The sequence below is a fragment of the Procambarus clarkii genome, chromosome 40, assembly GCF_040958095.1.
Source record: "Procambarus clarkii isolate CNS0578487 chromosome 40, FALCON_Pclarkii_2.0, whole genome shotgun sequence".
Classification (NCBI taxonomy): Eukaryota; Metazoa; Arthropoda; class Malacostraca; order Decapoda; family Cambaridae; genus Procambarus; species Procambarus clarkii.
In genome coordinates this window covers 10670348-10690621 of record NC_091189.1, presented here as the reverse complement: position 1 = coordinate 10690621, position 20274 = coordinate 10670348, and the positions used below count along the sequence as shown (strand labels likewise).

At 45.6% G+C, this 20274-nt stretch overlaps 1 protein-coding gene across 1 annotated transcript in view; it reads right to left on the bottom strand.

The window, feature by feature from the left end:
• cyst (rho guanine nucleotide exchange factor 18 cysts) overlaps positions 1 to 20274 on the bottom strand; it is a gene marked incomplete in the record, with an annotated part of 103390 nt that overhangs the window by 35702 nt on the left and 47414 nt on the right. Inside the window, 5 exon segments of the mRNA XM_069338673.1 lie at positions 7997 to 8193; positions 10376 to 10408; positions 12489 to 12562; positions 18977 to 19088; positions 19426 to 19501. Of these exon segments, the coding sequence (XP_069194774.1) occupies positions 7997 to 8193; positions 10376 to 10408; positions 12489 to 12562; positions 18977 to 19088; positions 19426 to 19501 (492 nt within the window).

Here is a 20274-nt window from a genome sequence, read left to right as displayed (position 1 = left end):
CTTCCAAAAAAAATCTGTCGTGTTGCTGTTTCTTTCCACTGTGTGGGGAAGTGGTAAGGGCTTGGCGTTTTTCCCCTGATTACTATTGAAATATATATCCCTTCCCTTTCCACTGTGTGGTCTGACTACGCTGTATGTGCCTCCGGTTTTTATGTCATCGTTTTTACCATAGCGCAGGAGGCACACTTGCCCGCAGGGAACAGTAGATTGTCTTGTGGCCGACTGCACAAGACCAGGTTTACACACACACAGGTTTGGAGGTCTGCTCTGTCCTCTATTATTTCTACGCTCATATAAATCCTCAGTGTTATCTGCAAATAGTGATATAGAAGTATAGTTTGTGTGTCCCTCTGTTTATATCGGATACGACAATGAAGAAGAGCACCAGAGGAACTAGAATTTTCACGGTGGATGATCTAGATTTGACTTTGTTGACTGTTACACTTTGGGGTTTTGATCTTTAGGAACTTAAAAGCTCCGTCATCTCACTGTGACATATTCCCTCCGAGTGCATCTTGTGTGCAATTACCCCCAACTGACTCCCCGCAGATGTAGGCAGCCTGTACATAGACTGTTGTAGGCCACTTCTTGAATCACGTACGATATAAAAAAGACTATTGATATAAATAAGTGTATTTGTGTTAAAAAAAAAAAGTTGTCCGAAACGAATGCCCGAAACGCTTTGCGTAATAGTGGCTTTAGGCATTGTATGTACTAGCTCTACCTATAAGTCAACCATTCTTTGTAAAAATTTATTGTATGTATGTACCTTACCTAAATAAACATTTTATTTATTTTTTATTTTTGTGTAACTAGCTTCACAAAATTGTTACTTGATTAACTAAATGAACTGAAAGGCTCAGTTCCTCAACTTATTATGTGCCTCAGTAACACTCCCCATGTCATCCATCACCAAAGTGATGCCATCCATACCATAGTAGTCTAGCAATTGTGAACAGTAAAAAGTGTCCTGTAAACATATGTTGTCCAGGATGATGTACATGTGGTTCCATATGCGGTGTGGTGCTTGTACTAGTGGTCTACAATTGTTTGTTTCTGCTTCCTTGCGCCCCCCCCCCCCATCCTTTCTGGAGCAGCACATCTCCGCTGTTTCAAGGTGTCAGGGATAATACCGGAATTTAGGCTATGTTTCCACATCCTGTTTAGGGTCTGTGGTAATTTGATTGTATTAAAACCTTAATGAATATGGAATTCCATGACTCTGGGCCTGGGCAGTGGATGCATGGTATGGCTGCTTCACCCTAAGCCCACTGGACTACACCCTACAAGTCCAGTGGGCTTAAGTGTGACGTGTGAGGTATGAGTCCACGATGATGTCACGTTCATAAAGGAATTAATTTAGGTGGTCAATCATCAGTGTGAAGCAGATTTGCAGTGTGTCTTAGTGTCTCAGTATTACAGTGATGTGCTATTGTCACCAGAGAACGTGACATTTTCTTTCGCAAGGGACCAATACCGGGTGAGGTTTTTGTTCTGTGAGTTTGTATAGGCGAAGAAATAATTTTGGGGTTTCTCAATTTTGATTAATAGTTTTTGCTCTCTGTTCGTCTCTTCTGGATTTGATACGATTCTTACGGTTTCAGATCCAGACCTTGTGTTCCTGTACGTAGCCTTTCTTGACGTTCTCCAGAGAGCAGTTTTGGCAGTAGCCTCTTCGCCTACTTCTTATTTTTTTCTTAGTATGTAATGTGGATTATGTCTATTCTGTGCCTATTAAGTTTGAGTTATAAATTTGGGTTTAGCCATTTTTATTTAGCTATTCTTCCCAGCTTATTTATGCGAGGTCCTCATTTATTAGGTTCCAGTTAATTAATATGCTTATTATTGAGACTCAATTTGCTAAATCACCTTGTGGATTTGCATCTTTGCTGAACTAAAGAGACAGGAACGACTACTTCAGTACATACCCACACTGGAAGCCCATCACACACACACACACACACATTAGCACCATAATTATCATTACCTTCAACTACTTCCTCAACACTCTCGTTGCACACTGCAATGTTGACTTGATCAACTGCAACCTCCTCCCTCCTTGTCATCTCCCTTTTTCTCCATCTCTCTCTTACTAACAAAGCCACAATTCTTGCTTTACTTCCAGCCTTCTCTACCCGAGGTGACAAGTGCTGGTGCAGACGAGAGCACACAGCACACAGGGGGGTGAGTGCTGGGGGGTAGCACCCCCCTCTCCATCCCCCCACCCCCCTCGTCTCCACCCCGCCCGTCACCACCAGCACCTTCAATGCTCTCCACACCAGTTGGAAATTAAAAAGGCACAAGAAGAAGCGGCTAAAGGATTTCAAAATGCTGCAAAATGTAAACGAAAAAATACAGGGGAAAAAACAATTACAGGAGGCAGACGGGATTATAAAATCGCAACGCGCGCACACACACACATATGGTAACACATAAGACGGGTCAACCTACACAACCCCCCTGCCCCTCCTCCTCCTCCCCTCTCCCTAGCTACACGTGAAGGAGAGGGTTGTCAACACAGGCTGACACGTGAGGGGGAGGGCGGGGGTGTTTATCCTATATTGCTGGCTACTTGAAGCGTGTCTCACTGGCAGCTGCTCTACCATCACTCTCTACCGCTCCCTCCGGCACCGGCTATTAAAACACACACACCTTCACCGGTATTGGAACAAGATGCAAAAGAAAACAAAACAAAACGAAAAAAGAGAAAGTTGATTAAAAAAAAAAAGATAAAACTGAAAATAAACTGGTATTCGCTTCCAAATTGAGACGGAGGAAGACGACACACACACAGAGCGAGGCATCATTCAGCACTATGGTCTTGAGGGGCTCGGGGAGGAAGACGACACACACACACAGAGCGAGGCATCATTCAGCACTATGGTCTTGAGGGGCTCGGGGAGGAAGACGACACACACACACAGAGCGAGGCATCATTCAGCACTATGGTCTTGAGGGGCTCGGGGAGGAAGACGACACACACACACAGAGCGAGGCATCATTCAGCACTATGGTCTTGAGGGGCTCGGGGAGGAAGACGACACACACACACAGAGCGAGGCATCATTCAGCACTATGGTCTTGAGGGGCTCGGGGAGGAAGACGACACACACACACAGAGCGAGGCATCATTCAGCACTATGGTCTTGAGGGGCTCGGGGAGGAAGACGACACACACACACACAGCGAGGCATCATTCAGCACTATGGTCTTGAGGGGCTCGGGGAGGAAGACGACACACACACACAGAGCGAGGCATCATTCAGCACTATGGTCTTCAGGGGCTCGGGGAGGAAGACGACACACACACACAGAGCGAGGCATCATTCAGCACTATGGTCTTGAGGGGCTCGGGGAGGAAGACGACACACACACACAGAGCGAGGCATCATTCAGCACTATGGTCTTGAGGGGCTCGGGGAGGAAGACGACACACACACACAGAGCGAGGCATCATTCAGCACTATGGTCTTGAGGGGCTCGGGGAGGAAGACGACACACACACACAGAGCGAGGCATCATTCAGCACTATGGTCTTGAGGGGCTCGGGGAGGAAGACGACACACACACACAGAGCGAGGCATCATTCAGCACTATGGTCTTCAGGGGCTCGGGGAGGAAGACGACACACACACACAGAGCGAGGCATCATTCAGCACTATGGTCTTGAGGGGCTCGGGGAGGAAGACGACACACACACACAGAGCGAGGCATCATTCAGCACTATGGTCTTGAGGGGCTCGGGGAGGAAGACGACACACACACACAGAGCGAGGCATCATTCAGCACTATGGTCTTGAGGGGCTCGGGGAGGAAGACGACACACACACACAGAGCGAGGCATCATTCAGCACTATGGTCTTGAGGGGCTCGGGGAGGAAGACGACACACACACACAGAGCGAGGCATCATTCAGCACTATGGTCTTGAGGGGCTCGGGGAGGAAGACGACACACACACACAGAGCGAGGCATCATTCAGCACTATGGTCTTGAGGGGCTCGGGGAGGAAGACGACACACACACACAGAGCGAGGCATCATTCAGCACTATGGTCTTGAGGGGCTCGGGGAGGAAGACGACACACACACACAGAGCGAGGCATCATTCAGCACTATGGTCTTCAGGGGCTCGGGGAGGAAGACGACACACACACACAGAGCGAGGCATCATTCAGCACTATGGTCTTGAGGGGCTCGGGGAGGAAGACGACACACACACACAGAGCGAGGCATCATTCAGCACTATGGTCTTGAGGGGCTCGGGGAGGAAGACGACACACACACACAGAGCGAGGCATCATTCAGCACTATGGTCTTGAGGGGCTCGGGGAGGAAGACGACACACACACACAGAGCGAGGCATCATTCAGCACTATGGTCTTGAGGGGCTCGGGGAGGAAGACGACACACACACAGAGCGAGGCATCATTCAGCACTATGGTCTTGAGGGGCTCGGGGAGGAAGACGACACACACACACAGAGCGAGGCATCATTCAGCACTATGGTCTTGAGGGGCTCGGGGAGGAAGACGACACACACACACAGAGCGAGGCATCATTCAGCACTATGGTCTTGAGGGGCTCGGGGAGGAAGACGACACACACACACAGAGCGAGGCATCATTCAGCACTATGGTCTTGAGGGGCTCGGGGAGGAAGACGACACACACACACAGAGCGAGGCATCATTCAGCACTATGGTCTTGAGGGGCTCGGGGAGGAAGACGACACACACACAGAGCGAGGCATCATTCAGCACTATGGTCTTGAGGGGCTCGGGGAGGAAGACGACACACACACACAGAGCGAGGCATCATTCAGCACTATGGTCTTGAGGGGCTCGGGGAGGAAGACGACACACACACAGAGCGAGGCATCATTCAGCACTATGGTCTTGAGGGGCTCGGGGAGGAAGACGACACACACACACAGAGCGAGGCATCATTCAGCACTATGGTCTTGAGGGGCTCGGGGAGGAAGACGACACACACACACAGAGCGAGGCATCATTCAGCACTATGGTCTTGAGGGGCTCGGGGAGGAAGACGACACACACACACAGAGCGAGGCATCATTCAGCACTATGGTCTTGAGGGGCTCGGGGAGGAAGACGACACACACACAGAGCGAGGCATCATTCAGCACTATGGTCTTGAGGGGCTCGGGGAGGAAGACGACACACACACACAGAGCGAGGCATCATTCAGCACTATGGTCTTGAGGGGCTCGGGGAGGAAGACGACACACACACACAGAGCGAGGCATCATTCAGCACTATGGTCTTCAGGGGCTCGGGGAGGAACACGACACACACACACAGAGCGAGGCATCATTCAGCACTATGGTCTTCAGGGGCTCGGGGAGGAAGACGACACACACACACAGAGCGAGGCATCATTCAGCACTATGGTCTTGAGGGGCTCGGGGATAACCCATAAGGTGTTAAAACACAATACCATCAACAAAACAGGTGCAATACACAACTCAGGCCAACTCAAGTAGAAAGCACACATTGGAGGTTTTATTTAGTACTCTTGTTTAGCATTAAATATATATATATATAAAATTGTGAACCTTTTGTCTATATGTGTGTGTATATATATGTGTATATTATGAATATATTATATATATAACTATATAGGTTTGTTCGCATATATTTATATATATATATATATATATATATATATATATATATATATATATATATATATATATATATGCATGCGGAAAATCCACAGAGAAATGGGAAAGAGAGATGAACGTTTCGCCCGATCTGGGCCTTTGTCAACACCGGACTGAAAGAAATCACAAAGGAAGAATGATTCTTTGATTCTTCCTTTGTGATTTCTTTCAGTCCGGTGTTGACAAAGGCCCAGATCGGGCGAAACGTTCATCTCTCTTTCCCATTTCTCTGTGGATTTTCCGCATACAAATGATCAGTGTTTAGTGATCGTCAATTGCATATATATATATATATATATATATATATATATATATATATATATATATATATATATATATATATATATGCATATATATATAATAATATATATATATATATAATAATAATACCAACACTTTTTCAGTGTCTTGTTCGGTTAGAAACAATTTAATTAATATATTATTGTTACAAGATTAATAAATGACGACACAAAATGAGATATTGTTTTCCCCTTCAGGAACAAATTCTTTTTTAAATAAATAACAAGAAACAGGACCTAACGTTTTGGAAATTTTAGAGGTTTGTATGGAAAGTGTAGTGTCTATGCTAGACGTGTACTGATACCTTAGTATCTATGTTCTCTCATCTATTTCTACAGTAATGGTATCGGTAAAATCTCAAACAATAAAATCTCAAATTAATTATATATATATTATCATATGTTATAATTTCTTTCTTAGAGGTTTTCCTGACATACCCTGAGCTCTCTAAGCGTACGCACCCCCCCCTGTCTATTGCAACCAGAACCCCTAGCCCCAGTTACTGTTGCAAGGAGGGGGGGGGGGGGAGTCGATTTGTTCACCCTCCAAAAGGGAGTGTGAACTGGGGTTTAGACCGTCGTGAGGGCGAGCTTCAGCTCTTTTGGTCTCGCCGTTCAACCTCTGGTTCAGCGTTCAGTCCTTTTCTACCCACAGCAAACGTTGGAGATTTCTCAAGCGCAGGAGATAGTGAAGATTGTTTGATAAGAGTGAAGGCTACAGCCAAGCTGCATCGCGAGTAATACAGCGTCCAAGTGTGACCTGTAGTGACCTAAGGCGAGCGTCACCTGAAGCAACCATCAATGGCACCTAGCGTGTATAACAAGATCACCCATTACACACGATCTATCTTATCTTGAGGTTATCTTGAGATGATTTCGGAGCTTTTTAGTGTCCCCGCGGCCCGGTCCTCGACCAGGCCTCCACCCCCAGGAAGCAGCCCGTGACAGCTGACTAACACCCAGGTACCTATTTTACTGCTATAATAGGTACTAATGATAATACTGCTATAATAGGTAATAATGATTATTCATCTAAGGTGAATAATCATTAAAGTATCCTTAAAATTGTCAATAATAAACAAACCCCCCCCCCCCATTCAAAAGTTGTGCCTAATTGATGTCAAACTCATGCTTAATGTCTTATCTTCACTTATGGCTAGTTGATGTCCTATCTACACTCAAGCCTAGTTGATGGCCTATTCCCAGGCCTATTGCCAGTTGCAACATTATCACCCCATTCCTCCCCCCCCCCACCTCCCAACTTACGACCTCTTTAGTGGCTTTAAGTTTCGTGTTCTATCTTCCAACATTATGGCGATCTGATTGATGTCTCAAGACTAAACTAATGACATATCCTCAGACGGGTCCAACCGGCGTCTTATCCTTCAATTTAATGAACAGCAAACGTCCTCTTATACAAATTTAGAGCCATTTTAAGACCTATTCCGAAAAATTTGCTTCTCTACAAAGTTCAGCTGACGAGCGGGAACGTGAAAGAATGTACGCCAAAACATGGCGCAAACGGCTCCACTTCTTCCTACACGCGTCTGGTAACATGCTGCATGTGTAAAGGAAGAAATGTATATGTTCATCACTCAATGTTTAGTAATGTGTTGACTGTGATGTGATGTATGTATGTATGTATGTATGTATGTATGTATGTATGTATGTATGTATGTATGTATGTATGTATGTATGAACACTGTACCTCATCCCTGAGTATGCATTTATACCTCAATAAACTTATTTCAATTTCTTCCTACGCGGAGCAAAATGAAAATTGGAAAATAATGTCTCCTTTGTCTGAAACCCGATTTATCCAGTCTTAATAAGGAAGGGAAGAAGAAAAATACAAAATAAATAATAACAATAACAATAATAATAATAATAATAATAATAATAATAATAATAATAATAATAAAAATAATAATAATAAATATGGCAACTATATCCTATATTTACTATTACGAGACCAAACTTGACAAGGCACAGGACCAGGGTTGTGGTGGCGTACCTGGGCGAGGAGACACTGGTGGGCCGTGTCGGGGAGGAGGAGTGGGCCGCCGACGACCTCGACCGGGCCACCACCGCCTGCTGCGTTTTGGACGAGGCTCCTGCACTCGCCCCCGTCCCCGTGGTGGCGTACGACCCCAGGCTCGCGCTCTTGGTGGTGGTCGTCAGTCCGGCCGTGCCACCGGGCTTCTGGATGACCTGTCGGCCCCGCGGGGGAAAACACAGGGAAGGGGGGGTCGTGGTGGTTAATAGTATTATGGTGAAAGGATTGGCGAGGCGATAAGAATTGATGATGACAGAGGGATGGGGGGTGAGAATTTGAGTATATATGTTGAATATATGTATATTAATGTCGTACCTAATAGCCAAAATGCACTACTTGGCCTAGTATGCAAGGCCCAATAAGCCGAGTGATTTTCGTTATTTTAAAAAAAAATCAAATTGGTTAATTTGAATATTATTATATTAATAAAATTAATTCGTAAGAAAATAAATCGAAAACTTAATAAATTCAGGAAAACTTGGCTTAATAGGCAAATCGGGCCTTGCATAGTAGGCCAAGTACTGCATTCTGGCTATATATATATATATATATATATATGTCGTACCTAGTAGCCAGAACTCACTTCTCAGCCTACTATTCAAGGCCCGATTTGCCTAATAAGCCAAGTTTTCCTGAATTAATATATTTACTATAATTTTTTTCTTATGAAATGATAAAGCAACCCTTTTCTCTATGTATGAAGTCAATTTTTTTTTATTGGAGTTAAAATTAGCGTAGATATATGCCCGAACCTAACCAACCCTACCTAACCTAACCTAACCTATATTTATAGGTAAGGTTAGGTTAGGTAGCCAAAAAAAGCTAGGTTAGGTTAGGTAGGTTAGGTAGACGAAAAAACATTACTTCATGAAAACTTGGCTTATTAGGCAAATCGGGCCTTGAATAGTAGGCTGAGAAGTGCGTTCTGGCTATCAGGTACGACATATATATATATATATATATATATATATATATATATATATATATATATATATATATATATATATATATATATATATATATAAGGGGATATACAAATGCATGTGCACATTAATGAAACATACATGTGTGTATATAAGAAGACAAATGTACACATGATAAACACAACACAGATGTATACACCAGAGAACATACAGATGTACACGAAAAACACACAGACGCACACGAGACGACACAGAGGTGTACACGAGGTACACACAAAAGTGCTCATAGCAGCACACAAGAGGAAGCGCGCGTACATACGCACACACAGATACACACGTAAGGACATACATAGAGGAACAAGACATGTGCACGTAAGGACATACACAGAGGAACAAGACATGTGCACGTAAGAGAACATACACAGAGGAACAAGACATGTGCACGTAAGAGGACATACACAGAGGAACAAGACATGTGCACGTAAGGACATACACAGAGGAACAAGGCATGTGCACGTAAAGACATACACAGAGGAACAAGACATGTGCACGTAAACGTAAGGACATACACAGAGGAACAAGACACGTGCACGTAAGAGGACATACACAGAGGAACAAGACATGTGCACGTAAGAGGACATACACAGAGGAACAAGACATGTGCACGTAAGAGGACATACACAGAGGAACAAGACATGTGCACGTAAGAGGACATACACAGAGGAACAAGACATGTGCACGTAAGAGGACATACACAGAGGAACAAGACATGTGCACGTAAGGACATACACAGAGGAACAAGACATGTGCACGTAAACGTAAGGACACACACAGAGGAACAAGACACGTGCACGTAAGGACATACACAGAGGAACAAGACACGTGCACGTAAGAGGACATACACAGAGGACATACACGTGTGCGCAAGATGGTGTACACGTCAACAAGTGTCAAACAGAAGACTTACAGTTGTATACGGCGAGATTACCACCCTTGAACCTAAGTGGTAGAGGGGGTGCAACACAGGGGGGAGAGGGGGGGAGTGGCGGGGTTGCAACAAGCGGGGGGGTGCAACAAAGTGGTGGTGGAGGGAGTGCAGCACAGGTAATTTAGTGGATGCAACACAGGGAGTGGAGGCAATGCAACACAGCGGGTGGAAGGGGTGCAACACAGTGGAGGGTGGAACCCAGCAGCTGTTAACTTCACAGAGGGGGGTGTGGAGGAGGTACATTACAGAGTGGGGGAGGTATATTATAGGGTGGAGGAAGGAGGTACATTACAGAGGGTGGAGGAAGTACATTACAGAGGGTGAAGGAAGTACATCACAGAGGGTGGAGAGGGAACACCAAAGGGGGTGGAGAGGGCACACCAAAGGGGGGTGGAGAGGTTTGCACATCACAGGGGGAAGCCTCACCAGCGTCGTGAGTCCTGCTGCCAACTGGATGTGCTAGAAAAGACAGACAAGCATGTCAGAGAGAGGAGCAGGCGCCACACATCACCGCAACACCACACCATTCACAACCACCACAGTTAAACAAATTATAACAATTACAACACATAGCAAAAAAATATATATATAAATCACAACTGCGATATAAATCTCAATAATATATATACACACAACACTGTACATGAAACAATCATTATACACACAACACTGTACATGAAACAATCATTCTAGTGAAATCAAACATACGGTTTTGTTTTAGCCAAGCAAACAACAGGTTTACATAATAGAGCCTTGCTAATTGGCCGTATGAATTGGCCGTATGAAGGGCCACTTGAGAATGGTCCAGGACGGACCGAAACGTCGTCGTCCCTTCACATTCTAGTGTGTGGTCTGGTCATCACGAAGGGCCAAGTGTACGATCATTTATTTTGGGTTCAATATATGCCCTGAGTTTATTGTGTCCTTGAAGGTTGAGCCAGTAGGCTGTTGTGGCGGCCTGAACTACCCTCTCCCGCCAAGGCCAGGGGGATCAGATTCACGAAGCAGTTACGCGAGCACTTACGAACCTGTACATCTTTTCTCAATCTTTGGCGGCTTTTGTTTACAATTATTAAACAGTTAATGAGCTCCGATGCACCAGGAGGCTGTTTATAACAATAACAACAGTACATAGGGAGGTTTTTTTTCAGGCTTGTAAACTGTTTAATAAATGTCAAAGATTGAGGAAAGATGTACAGGTTCGTAAGTGCTTGCGTAACGGCTTCGTCAAACACCCGGTACCCAGGCCCCAACCTCCCCCTGTTAACGGGCAAAGCAACTCTTTTAAAAATAACCAAAACCTATCCTAGACCCCTAGCTGTACATAAAATTATGACATGTATATATAAATGTTAGTTTATATATATTATTTTTTATATTGGATAAATATTAATTTATATTGGACATACCTTTAATCTATTGGAATATTATGTACCTTTCTGCTCATTGCAGTACAGCAGTCTCAACATACAGAGGCAGGCAGGCAGGCAAGCACACACAGACACGCGCTTGACATTCAGAAACCTAAGTAAGGAGGCATTTAGGGCGTTTTACACTGCCTACGTGAGACCATAAATAGGTGCGGTACAAATAGGTGAGTACACACACAAAGAGCCAGAGCTCAATCCCCGCAAGCACAACTAGGTGAACGCACACGCACGCACACACACACACACACACACACACACACACACACACACACACACACACACACACACACACACACATACACACACACACACACACACACACACACACACACACCTACGCAACTAGTTACCGACATTTGCAGCTCATAAAGCGAGAACAAATCTGCAACAACAGTTATAAATATCATTAATAAAAGCGTTAATGTTGTGCTTTTCATGCCACCGTGGAGTGTTGTTGAGTAGTTTACGTGGCGCCACACCGCTAGAGGAGACAACAGGGTCAGTGGGCCCAGCTATCGTGTTTGACACATTGCGTCACGCAGGATATTGCTAATGCGTGAACGCTAGAGGTGTAGTGCGTTAGCTACTGTTTCATCACTGCGGCTCACGTGGAGGTCTGCACGACACTGTCCAGCCAGGCCTCGGTGACCCTCAAAACTAAATAGTCATTTCCGCTACAGGGGGCGCTAAATGTTGTCGTTTTCTCCCGCGCTCTCCTCTCCGAGGCCTGGTCGACGACCGGGCCGCGGGGACGCTAAGCCCCGGAAGCACCTCAAGGTAACCCGTTAGTCCCGTATCCCTAACAACCCCCCACAGCCTGGCTGATTGAACACTGAAAATGGTAAATAATAATAACAAAAAATGACAATCTATTTTCGATAAGTAGCCTTCATGAAGAGAGGAAAAAAAAAAACACTGCACTCGACACATACGAACCTTCAGTGTTAAGAGACAAGAGAAGCACGCGCGGGCAACGACATGGGGGGAATAATAAACACACACACACACACACACATAATATCAAGCGGCTGAAGCACAAAGCCCGAGTAAGGCAATGAAACTGAAGCAGCGAAGGCAACAGACTGAAGCAGCGGAAGGGTTGGCCTCACCTTGGGGTTCTTCAGCTTGGAGCAGTCGGAGATCTGGTCCTTGCAGGAGTGCTCGTGGACACACACCTGACATGCTGCAACCACACAAGAAAAGGTTAAACAAAAAATATACACAGCATTTATATGAGATATTTTGTTAAAAGTAGTGTTAAATGGGGGGGTTTGGCAGCGGAGGGGATGATATCACCTGGAAGTCAGACAGACGTCTCCACCCCTCTAGTGGTGACATCGTGAGGCACCCCTATGTCTCTACCCCCTACCTTCCTCCCCACCTCTCCCCCCCCTCCCCCACCCCCGCTATAACCAGTTACAAAAAAAAACTACATTTCGTACAGATGTTTCGCTCAGAAACTGGCAACGCGAAACGTTGCGTGTAAGAAAGAGTTGTGTTCCTTTCAAAACTCCTCTCTCAGCACCTCCAGCTCTGGCCTCACCTTCACGCTGGGCAAAGACAATTTCGCTCATATGTGTATATATATATATAAAGATAAAATCAGTATCTAGGCAATATTATATATATATATATATATATATATATATATATATATATATATATATATATATATATATTTCTTTATATATATATTTACATATATATATATACTTTTCCAGCGCCTCAGTGTGGCGATACAGAGGGGAAATGCGCACTGCATCCAGGGTTCCTGCCCGCCATCTGAGGAGCTGGAGAAACTCGACAACCTATGATAACCATCTTTGTAACCCATATGTAACTCCTTTTTTGTAACAAAGTTCAAATAAAGTAAATATATATGTGTACATACAAAAGAATGGGGGTGGTAGGAGAAGATAATATTAGTGTTCAGTAAGAAACCACAAGGTCTCCTCTGAATACTTTTTATTTTCTTCTCCGAGGCTATGGGTCCCCACATTGGCACCAGAGGTGGTACCCTCACAAACTTTAAAAAAAAAAAAATATATATATATATATATATATATATATATATATATATATATATATATATATATATATATATATATAAGTCGTACCTAGCAGCCAGAACGCACTTCTCAGCCTACTATGCAAGGCCCAATTTGCCTAATAAGCCAAGTTTTCATGAATTAATGCTTTTTCGACGACCTAACCTACCTTTTTCGGTTACCTAACCCAACCTAACCTATAAAAATAGGTTAGGTTAGGTTAGGTAGGGTTGGTTAGGTTCGGTCATATATCTACGTTACTTTTAACTCCATTAAAAAAAATTAACCTCATACATAATGAAATGGGTAGGTTCATCATTTCATAAGAAAAAAATTAGAGAAAATATATTAATTCAGGAAAACTTGGCTTATTAGGCAAATCGGGCCTTGCATAGTAGGCTGAGAAGTGCGTTCTGGCTACTAGGTACGACATATATATATATATATATATATATATATATATATATATATATATATATATATATATATATATATATATCCAGTCCTGCTTCTAGGTTGTATAATGATATAATAGGTACAAGGAGCGTACGGCAGGTGCTAGGTTAAACAAGCTCTTTGCTATGGAGGCAGAACAGCCACCCATGAGGCTGTGGGTCGGACAGCTGCACCCCCACAACCCCAGCCTTCCCTCCACCAGCACCCCCACAACCCCAGCCTTCCCTCCACCAGCACCCCCACAACCCCAGCCTTCCCTCCACCAGCACCCCCACAACCCCAGCCTTCCCTCCACCAGCACCCCCACAACCCCAACCTTCCCTCCACCAGCACCCCACACAACCGCAGCCTTCCCTCCACCAGCACCCCCACAACCGCAGCCTTCCCTCCACCAGCACCCCCACAACCCCAGCCTTCCCTCCACCACAACTACCAAGCGTATCAATGAGCTGTTTCCTGACATGATTTTAAAGTATTCATTTTACCCACAAAGTATAAACATAACCGAGGTTATCGAATCGTCCTGGAATAACAGGCTTTAATAACATTAAATTATAACATTTGATTAGCCAAGCCAAGTCGTGCTTGGCTTGGCTAATCAAAAATAATAAAGAGTAATATTATTAAAATTAATAATCAATCGAATACTAACCCATACTAATAGTTTTTAATTAAATTGATTACCAAACAAAAAAAAACATCACAAAACTGTATTAAATTTGCTGCATTTGATAATTCTAATATGAAAACATTGACCATAAACGAGCCGTGTTGCAACATTTTGGTCACTAGATGATTTTATTTTAATCAATCGCTCTCATTCGATATTTAAATTATTAATTACACATACACATTATATATATATATATATATATATATATATATATATATATATATATATATATATATATATATATATATGGCAGTGTCAAGCCATGGAGGAATAGTTGAAACAGGAATTCCCTTAAGTACTTTCGTATATTAATACATCTTCAGAAGGAATGTATTAATATGAAGGAATGTATCATTCCTTCTGAAGTTGTATTAATGTGCGAAAGTACTTAAGGAAATTCCTGTTTCAATTCTTCCTCCGTGGTCTGACACTGTTCTATATATATGCGGAAAATCCAGAGAAATGGAAAAGGAAGATGAACGTTTCGGCCGATCAAGGCCTTTGTCAACACCAGACTAAGAGAAATCACGATTGATTGATGAAGATTAAGCCACCCAAAAGGTGGCACGGGCATGAATAGCCCGTAAGTGGTGGCCCTTTTGAGCCATTACCAGTATCAAGAGCTGATACTGGAGATCTGTGGAGGTGCAACTGCACCCTGCGTGACGGGAGATGTCTCCCGTGGAGAAATCACAAAGGGAGTGTAGAGACTACCACTGGAATTGTGGTAGTCACTACACTACCACAATCGACTTGAGAATGGTCCAGGACGGACCGAAACGTCGTCGTCCCTTCAATTTCTAGTGTGTGGTCTGGTCAACTACCACTGGAACCTGACCACCCATCCCCTGGGAAAGAATTAACCAGAAATAGGTATAGATTAGCTTAGAATGGTCAGAAGGATTAAGCGGTAGGAATAAAAGATTGAAGAAAAAGCCTCTTCAACACACATATATGAATGTAATATTGTTAGGAGACATTGTAACTCCCTATCAAGAGTTTTTTCTTAAACTGTTGTACAATATTGTAACTTAAAACTGGGTCAAGTTTGTACATACCAGTATTAACATTGATAAGATTTGGACACTGATTAGGGCAGACTCAATTAAATTCCGTTCCACAAAACCATTGCAATTGGTAATGCTCTTTTCGCTCAAGGGGTGACTGTGGCAAAGTTTCCAATGGCAGCAGCGTTGTTCCATAGTAACAATACAATGGTGGCAGTTGATTCGTAAATGGCTGATGAATACTAGCCCATCTATCCAAACTCTTCCCTCCCCTCCTCTCTTCTTTTCTCATGTCGCCTCATCTATCCAGCGACCCTCCCCCCCCCCTTCGCTCCCTCCCTCCTTTCCCAACTGGTTGCAAAACATTCAATACTGACAGGTGTTGTGCAGGGCTTTGACAGGTGTCACTCACCTGTCTTGGCATCTGGCTCAACAACTGACACACTACGCGGCATAACGCCTGTGTGCCCCCCTCCCCCCTCCCCCCCCTCCACGTCTGACTAGATATATCTACTTGCTTAACTTCATCTTCCTAACTTTACCTGACGACCTGCATATCTACCAGCTTCCATCTATTCTACCCGGCTCTACCTCTCCATCTCACAATTACCAATTTACCCGCTTTCACGACCGTATCTACCCCCCATATCTACCTGTCACTAACTACAACACCATCTACCTGTTCCCACGTAACGTATAACAATATTAAATGCAATAATAATAATAATAATAATAATAATAATAATAATAATAATAATAATAATAATAATAATAATAATAACAGGAACCAGACATATATTCGGCTTGCAGCCTATTAAAGGAGGTGATCTTGAGGAAGATGCATCACAAGCAGTTTGACGAAGCTTTCTTATCAATCAAAATAACAACCCCCCCCCAACACCTCTTCCTGGACATAGCAAATCCTTAGACTCAAAAATAGACAGATCAGCATGAACACGAGACCAAAGCCGCCACTAACAAAGTCAGCACATGTAAACAAGGCTTGTTATTGGCCAACACTGACCGTCGACGAAAATACGCTCAGTTTTATGAGCAAATATAAATATTTTGTTCAAGTTTGAATACAACGAGCCAGATATATAAACAAAATACCATTTATTTTAAAACTGTAAAAATGCTATCTCGCCCGCGGGGCCACATTTTTTATGCTGACCATCGAGGGCAGGTTAAGAAGGACGGGAGCACACGCACGCACGCACGCACGCACGAGAGAGAGAGAGAGAGAGAGAGAGAGAGAGAGAGAGAGAGAGAGAGAGAGAGAGAGAGAAAGTGAGAGAGAGAGAAAGTGAGAGAGAGAAGTGAGAGAGAGAGTGAGAAGTGAGAGAGAGAGAGAGAGAGAGAGAAAGTGAGAGAGAAAGTGAGAGAGAAGTGAGAGAGAGAAAGTGAGAGAGAAAGTGAGAGAGAGAGAGAAGTGAGAGAGAGAGAGAAAGTGAGAGAGAGAGAGAGAGAGAGAGAAAGTGAGAGAGAGAGAGAGAGAGAGAGAGAGAGAGAGAGAGAGAGAGAGAGAGAGAAAGTGAGAGAGAGAGAGAGAGAAAGTGAGAAGAGAAGAGTGAGAAGAGAAAGAGAAAGTGAGAGAGAAGAGAGAAAGTGAGAAGAGAGAGAGAGAGAGAGAGAGAGAGAGAGAGAGAGAGAGAGAGAGAGAGAGAGAGGGGGCAGAGGGAGGGGGGGCAGAGGGAGGGGGGCAGAGGGAGGGGGGGGCAGAGGGAGGGGGGGCAGAGGGAGGGGGGGCAGAGGGAGGGGGGCAGAGGGAGGGGGGGCAGAGGGAGGGGGGGGCAGAGGGAGGGGGGCAGAGGGAGGGGGGGCAGAGGGAGGGGGCAGAGGAGGGGGGGCAGAGGGAGGGGGGAGCAGAGGGAGGGGGGCAGAGGGAGGGGGGCAGAGGCAGAGGGAGGGGGCAGAGGGAGGGGGGCAGAGGAGGGGGGCAGAGGGAGGGGGGCAGAGGGAGGGGGGGCAGAGGGAGGGGGGCAGAGGGAGGGGGGCAGAGGGAGGGGGGGCAGAGGGAGGGGGGGCAGAGGGAGGGGGGGCAGAGGGAGGGGGGGCAGAGGGAGGGGGGGCAGAGGGAGGGGGGGGCAGAGGGAGGGGGGAGAGGGAGGGGGGGAGAGGGAGGGGGGGGAGAGGGAGGGGGGGGAGAGGGAGGGGGGGGAGAGGGAGGGGGGGAGAGGGAGGGGGGGAGAGGGAGGGGGGGAGAGGGAGGGGGGGGAGAGGGAGGGGGGGGGAGAGGGAGGGGGGGGGAGAGGGAGGGGGGGGGGAGAGGGAGGGGGGGGAGGGAGGGGGGGCAGAGGGAGGAGGGGGGTGCGAATAAAAACTTTCTGTATATCCAAAACTAAAGTCAGCTCAGGGCACACCTTTACACAAGAGCCAGGTATTAACTGATCTTTACATTAAAGTAACACGGCCTAGACTGCTGCTCAGATCTTCCCTGGCTGCAGGCCTCGACCCGTCCCCCGTCCCCCCCCCAACATGCCACCAGCCCGTTCCCACCATTCCACACACTTCAGTTATTTAGTGGTACTTGGATAACCAGAAGCATGTAGCCTAACCCACCCACAAGCGCCTAACCTTTCTAACCTAACCTATCTAACCTAACATAGCGATAACGATGCTCGTTTGTTCAAACAAACGTCAACCTTGCAATGCTTTAAAATTTGCCTAAACAAGTATTTTTTTATTTATTTTTTTTTTGCTGTAGTTGATAGAGTATTATTTTCGAAGCATTAATTTTGAGGGCAGGTTACATTTGTAGCACTACTAAGAAAATATTGAGGCAATATCATGTCAGAGAACTTGCATTCTTGGACTCCCCAGACGCACGCACTACCCGTCTGGGAAGGTACAGGGACGCGAGTTCAATCCCATTTCATTGCCTCAATATTTTCTCGTTGATACATCGTGCTATTGTGATTTCCCTGCGCATCAGCGACAGACAGAGAAATTGAGAGCAGCGTGACCACCACTGCGTACCTACCTTAGAGAAAGAGCAAGGGGGAGGGGGATACACATAAGGATAAACTTTTTAACACGGGTGGTACTCGAACAAGGGGACACAGGTAGAGACTGAGTACCCACATGAGCCACAGGGACGTTAGAAAGAATTTTCTCAGTGTCAAGAGTAGTTAATAGGTGGAATGCATTAGGCAGTGATGTGGTGGAGGCTGACTTCCATACACAGTTTCAAATGTAGATATGATAGAGTCCAGTAGGCTCAGGAATCTGTACATCAGTTGATTGACGGTTGAGAGGCGGGGACCAAAGAACCAGCGCTCAATCCCCCGCAAGCACAACTAGGTGAGTACACAGCGTTACCCTGTGAGTACAGGGACGCGAGTTCAATCCCATTTCAATCCCACCAGTACTCTAGGAGTACAGGTGAGCGGCGGTACAAGCCTCATACTTACTTTCACAGCGAAGGGCGGGCTTGTTGGTCATGGGCTTGTTGCAGACGTCGCAGGTGGCGGAGTTGCTGTAGCACACGGACACGAACTGGTGCGAGCTCTTCTTCGTCTTGTCCTGCAAGGAAGGGGCAAACGCGTCACAACTTTCAGTGTTAACACCGTGAGATCACAATAAGGTGATGTCTGTGTTGAGAAGATCCTGGAGCAGTACAGGGATCCTGGAGCGCCTGGTGCTGCCCTGGACGCTGGGGCAATCCTCGTCCTGCTCCTAGCATTTTCTCTACCTTCAGTTGCCTTTCCCCCCCCCCTCTCCCTCCCTCCCTCCCTCTCTCTCTCTCTCTCTCTCTCTCTCTGACAGTCGAGAGGCGGGACCTGAAGAGCCAAAGCTCAACCCCCACTAGCACAACTAGGTGAGTACACAAACACACACACGCATGGTCATAGCCACCTACCTTCTTCTTCCTGAAGAATATGGAGCCTCTTTTTCTTCTCTTGTTCGAGGAGTCGTCCTCGTACTGGTAGGTGGACCTGACGGAGAGATCAATGGAAATCAAGTGTTGTGATTTGGTGTCTGTCTGTCTGTCTGTCTGTCTGTCTGTCTGTCTGTCTGTCTGTCTGTCTCTCTCTCTCTCTCTCTCTCTCTCTCTCTCTCTCTCTCTCTCTCTCTCTCTCTCTCTAGTCCTGGCTGCCGAGTGGACAGCACTCAGTGTTCGTAGTCTTAAAGAGTCCGAGTTCGATTCCCGGCCGAGGCAAAAACAAACAGGCAGTTTCTTTCACCTGATGTACTTATGTACTTGTTCACTTAGCAGTAAATAGGTACCTGGGAGTTAGACAGCTGCTACGGGCTGCTTCCTGGGGGTGTGTGCGAATGAAAGATAAATATATGTACTAGATATAATAATGAATCTTTGGTCTGGAGTGAGTAGATTAGTCAACCGACGGTTAGAAAGGCGGGGTCCAAGAGCTAGCAGCTCGATCCTGCAGGTACGGAGATGTCAAGAGCAACCTTTTCAGCCTCAGAGTCGTAAATAAGTGGAACGGACAAGATGAGCACCCTGTCGAAGCCAACAGTCTTGATATGTAAATATAAGAAAAACTAGGGAAATGAGTCGCTATACTGAACTAATGATAGTCGAAAGATGGGGGGAGGGGGGAGGGAGATGCTCGACCCTGCAAGCACAACAAGGTGAGTATACACACACACACACACACACACACACACACACACACACACACACACACACACACACACACACACACACACACACACACACACACACACGATTGTACGGTTGAGAGGC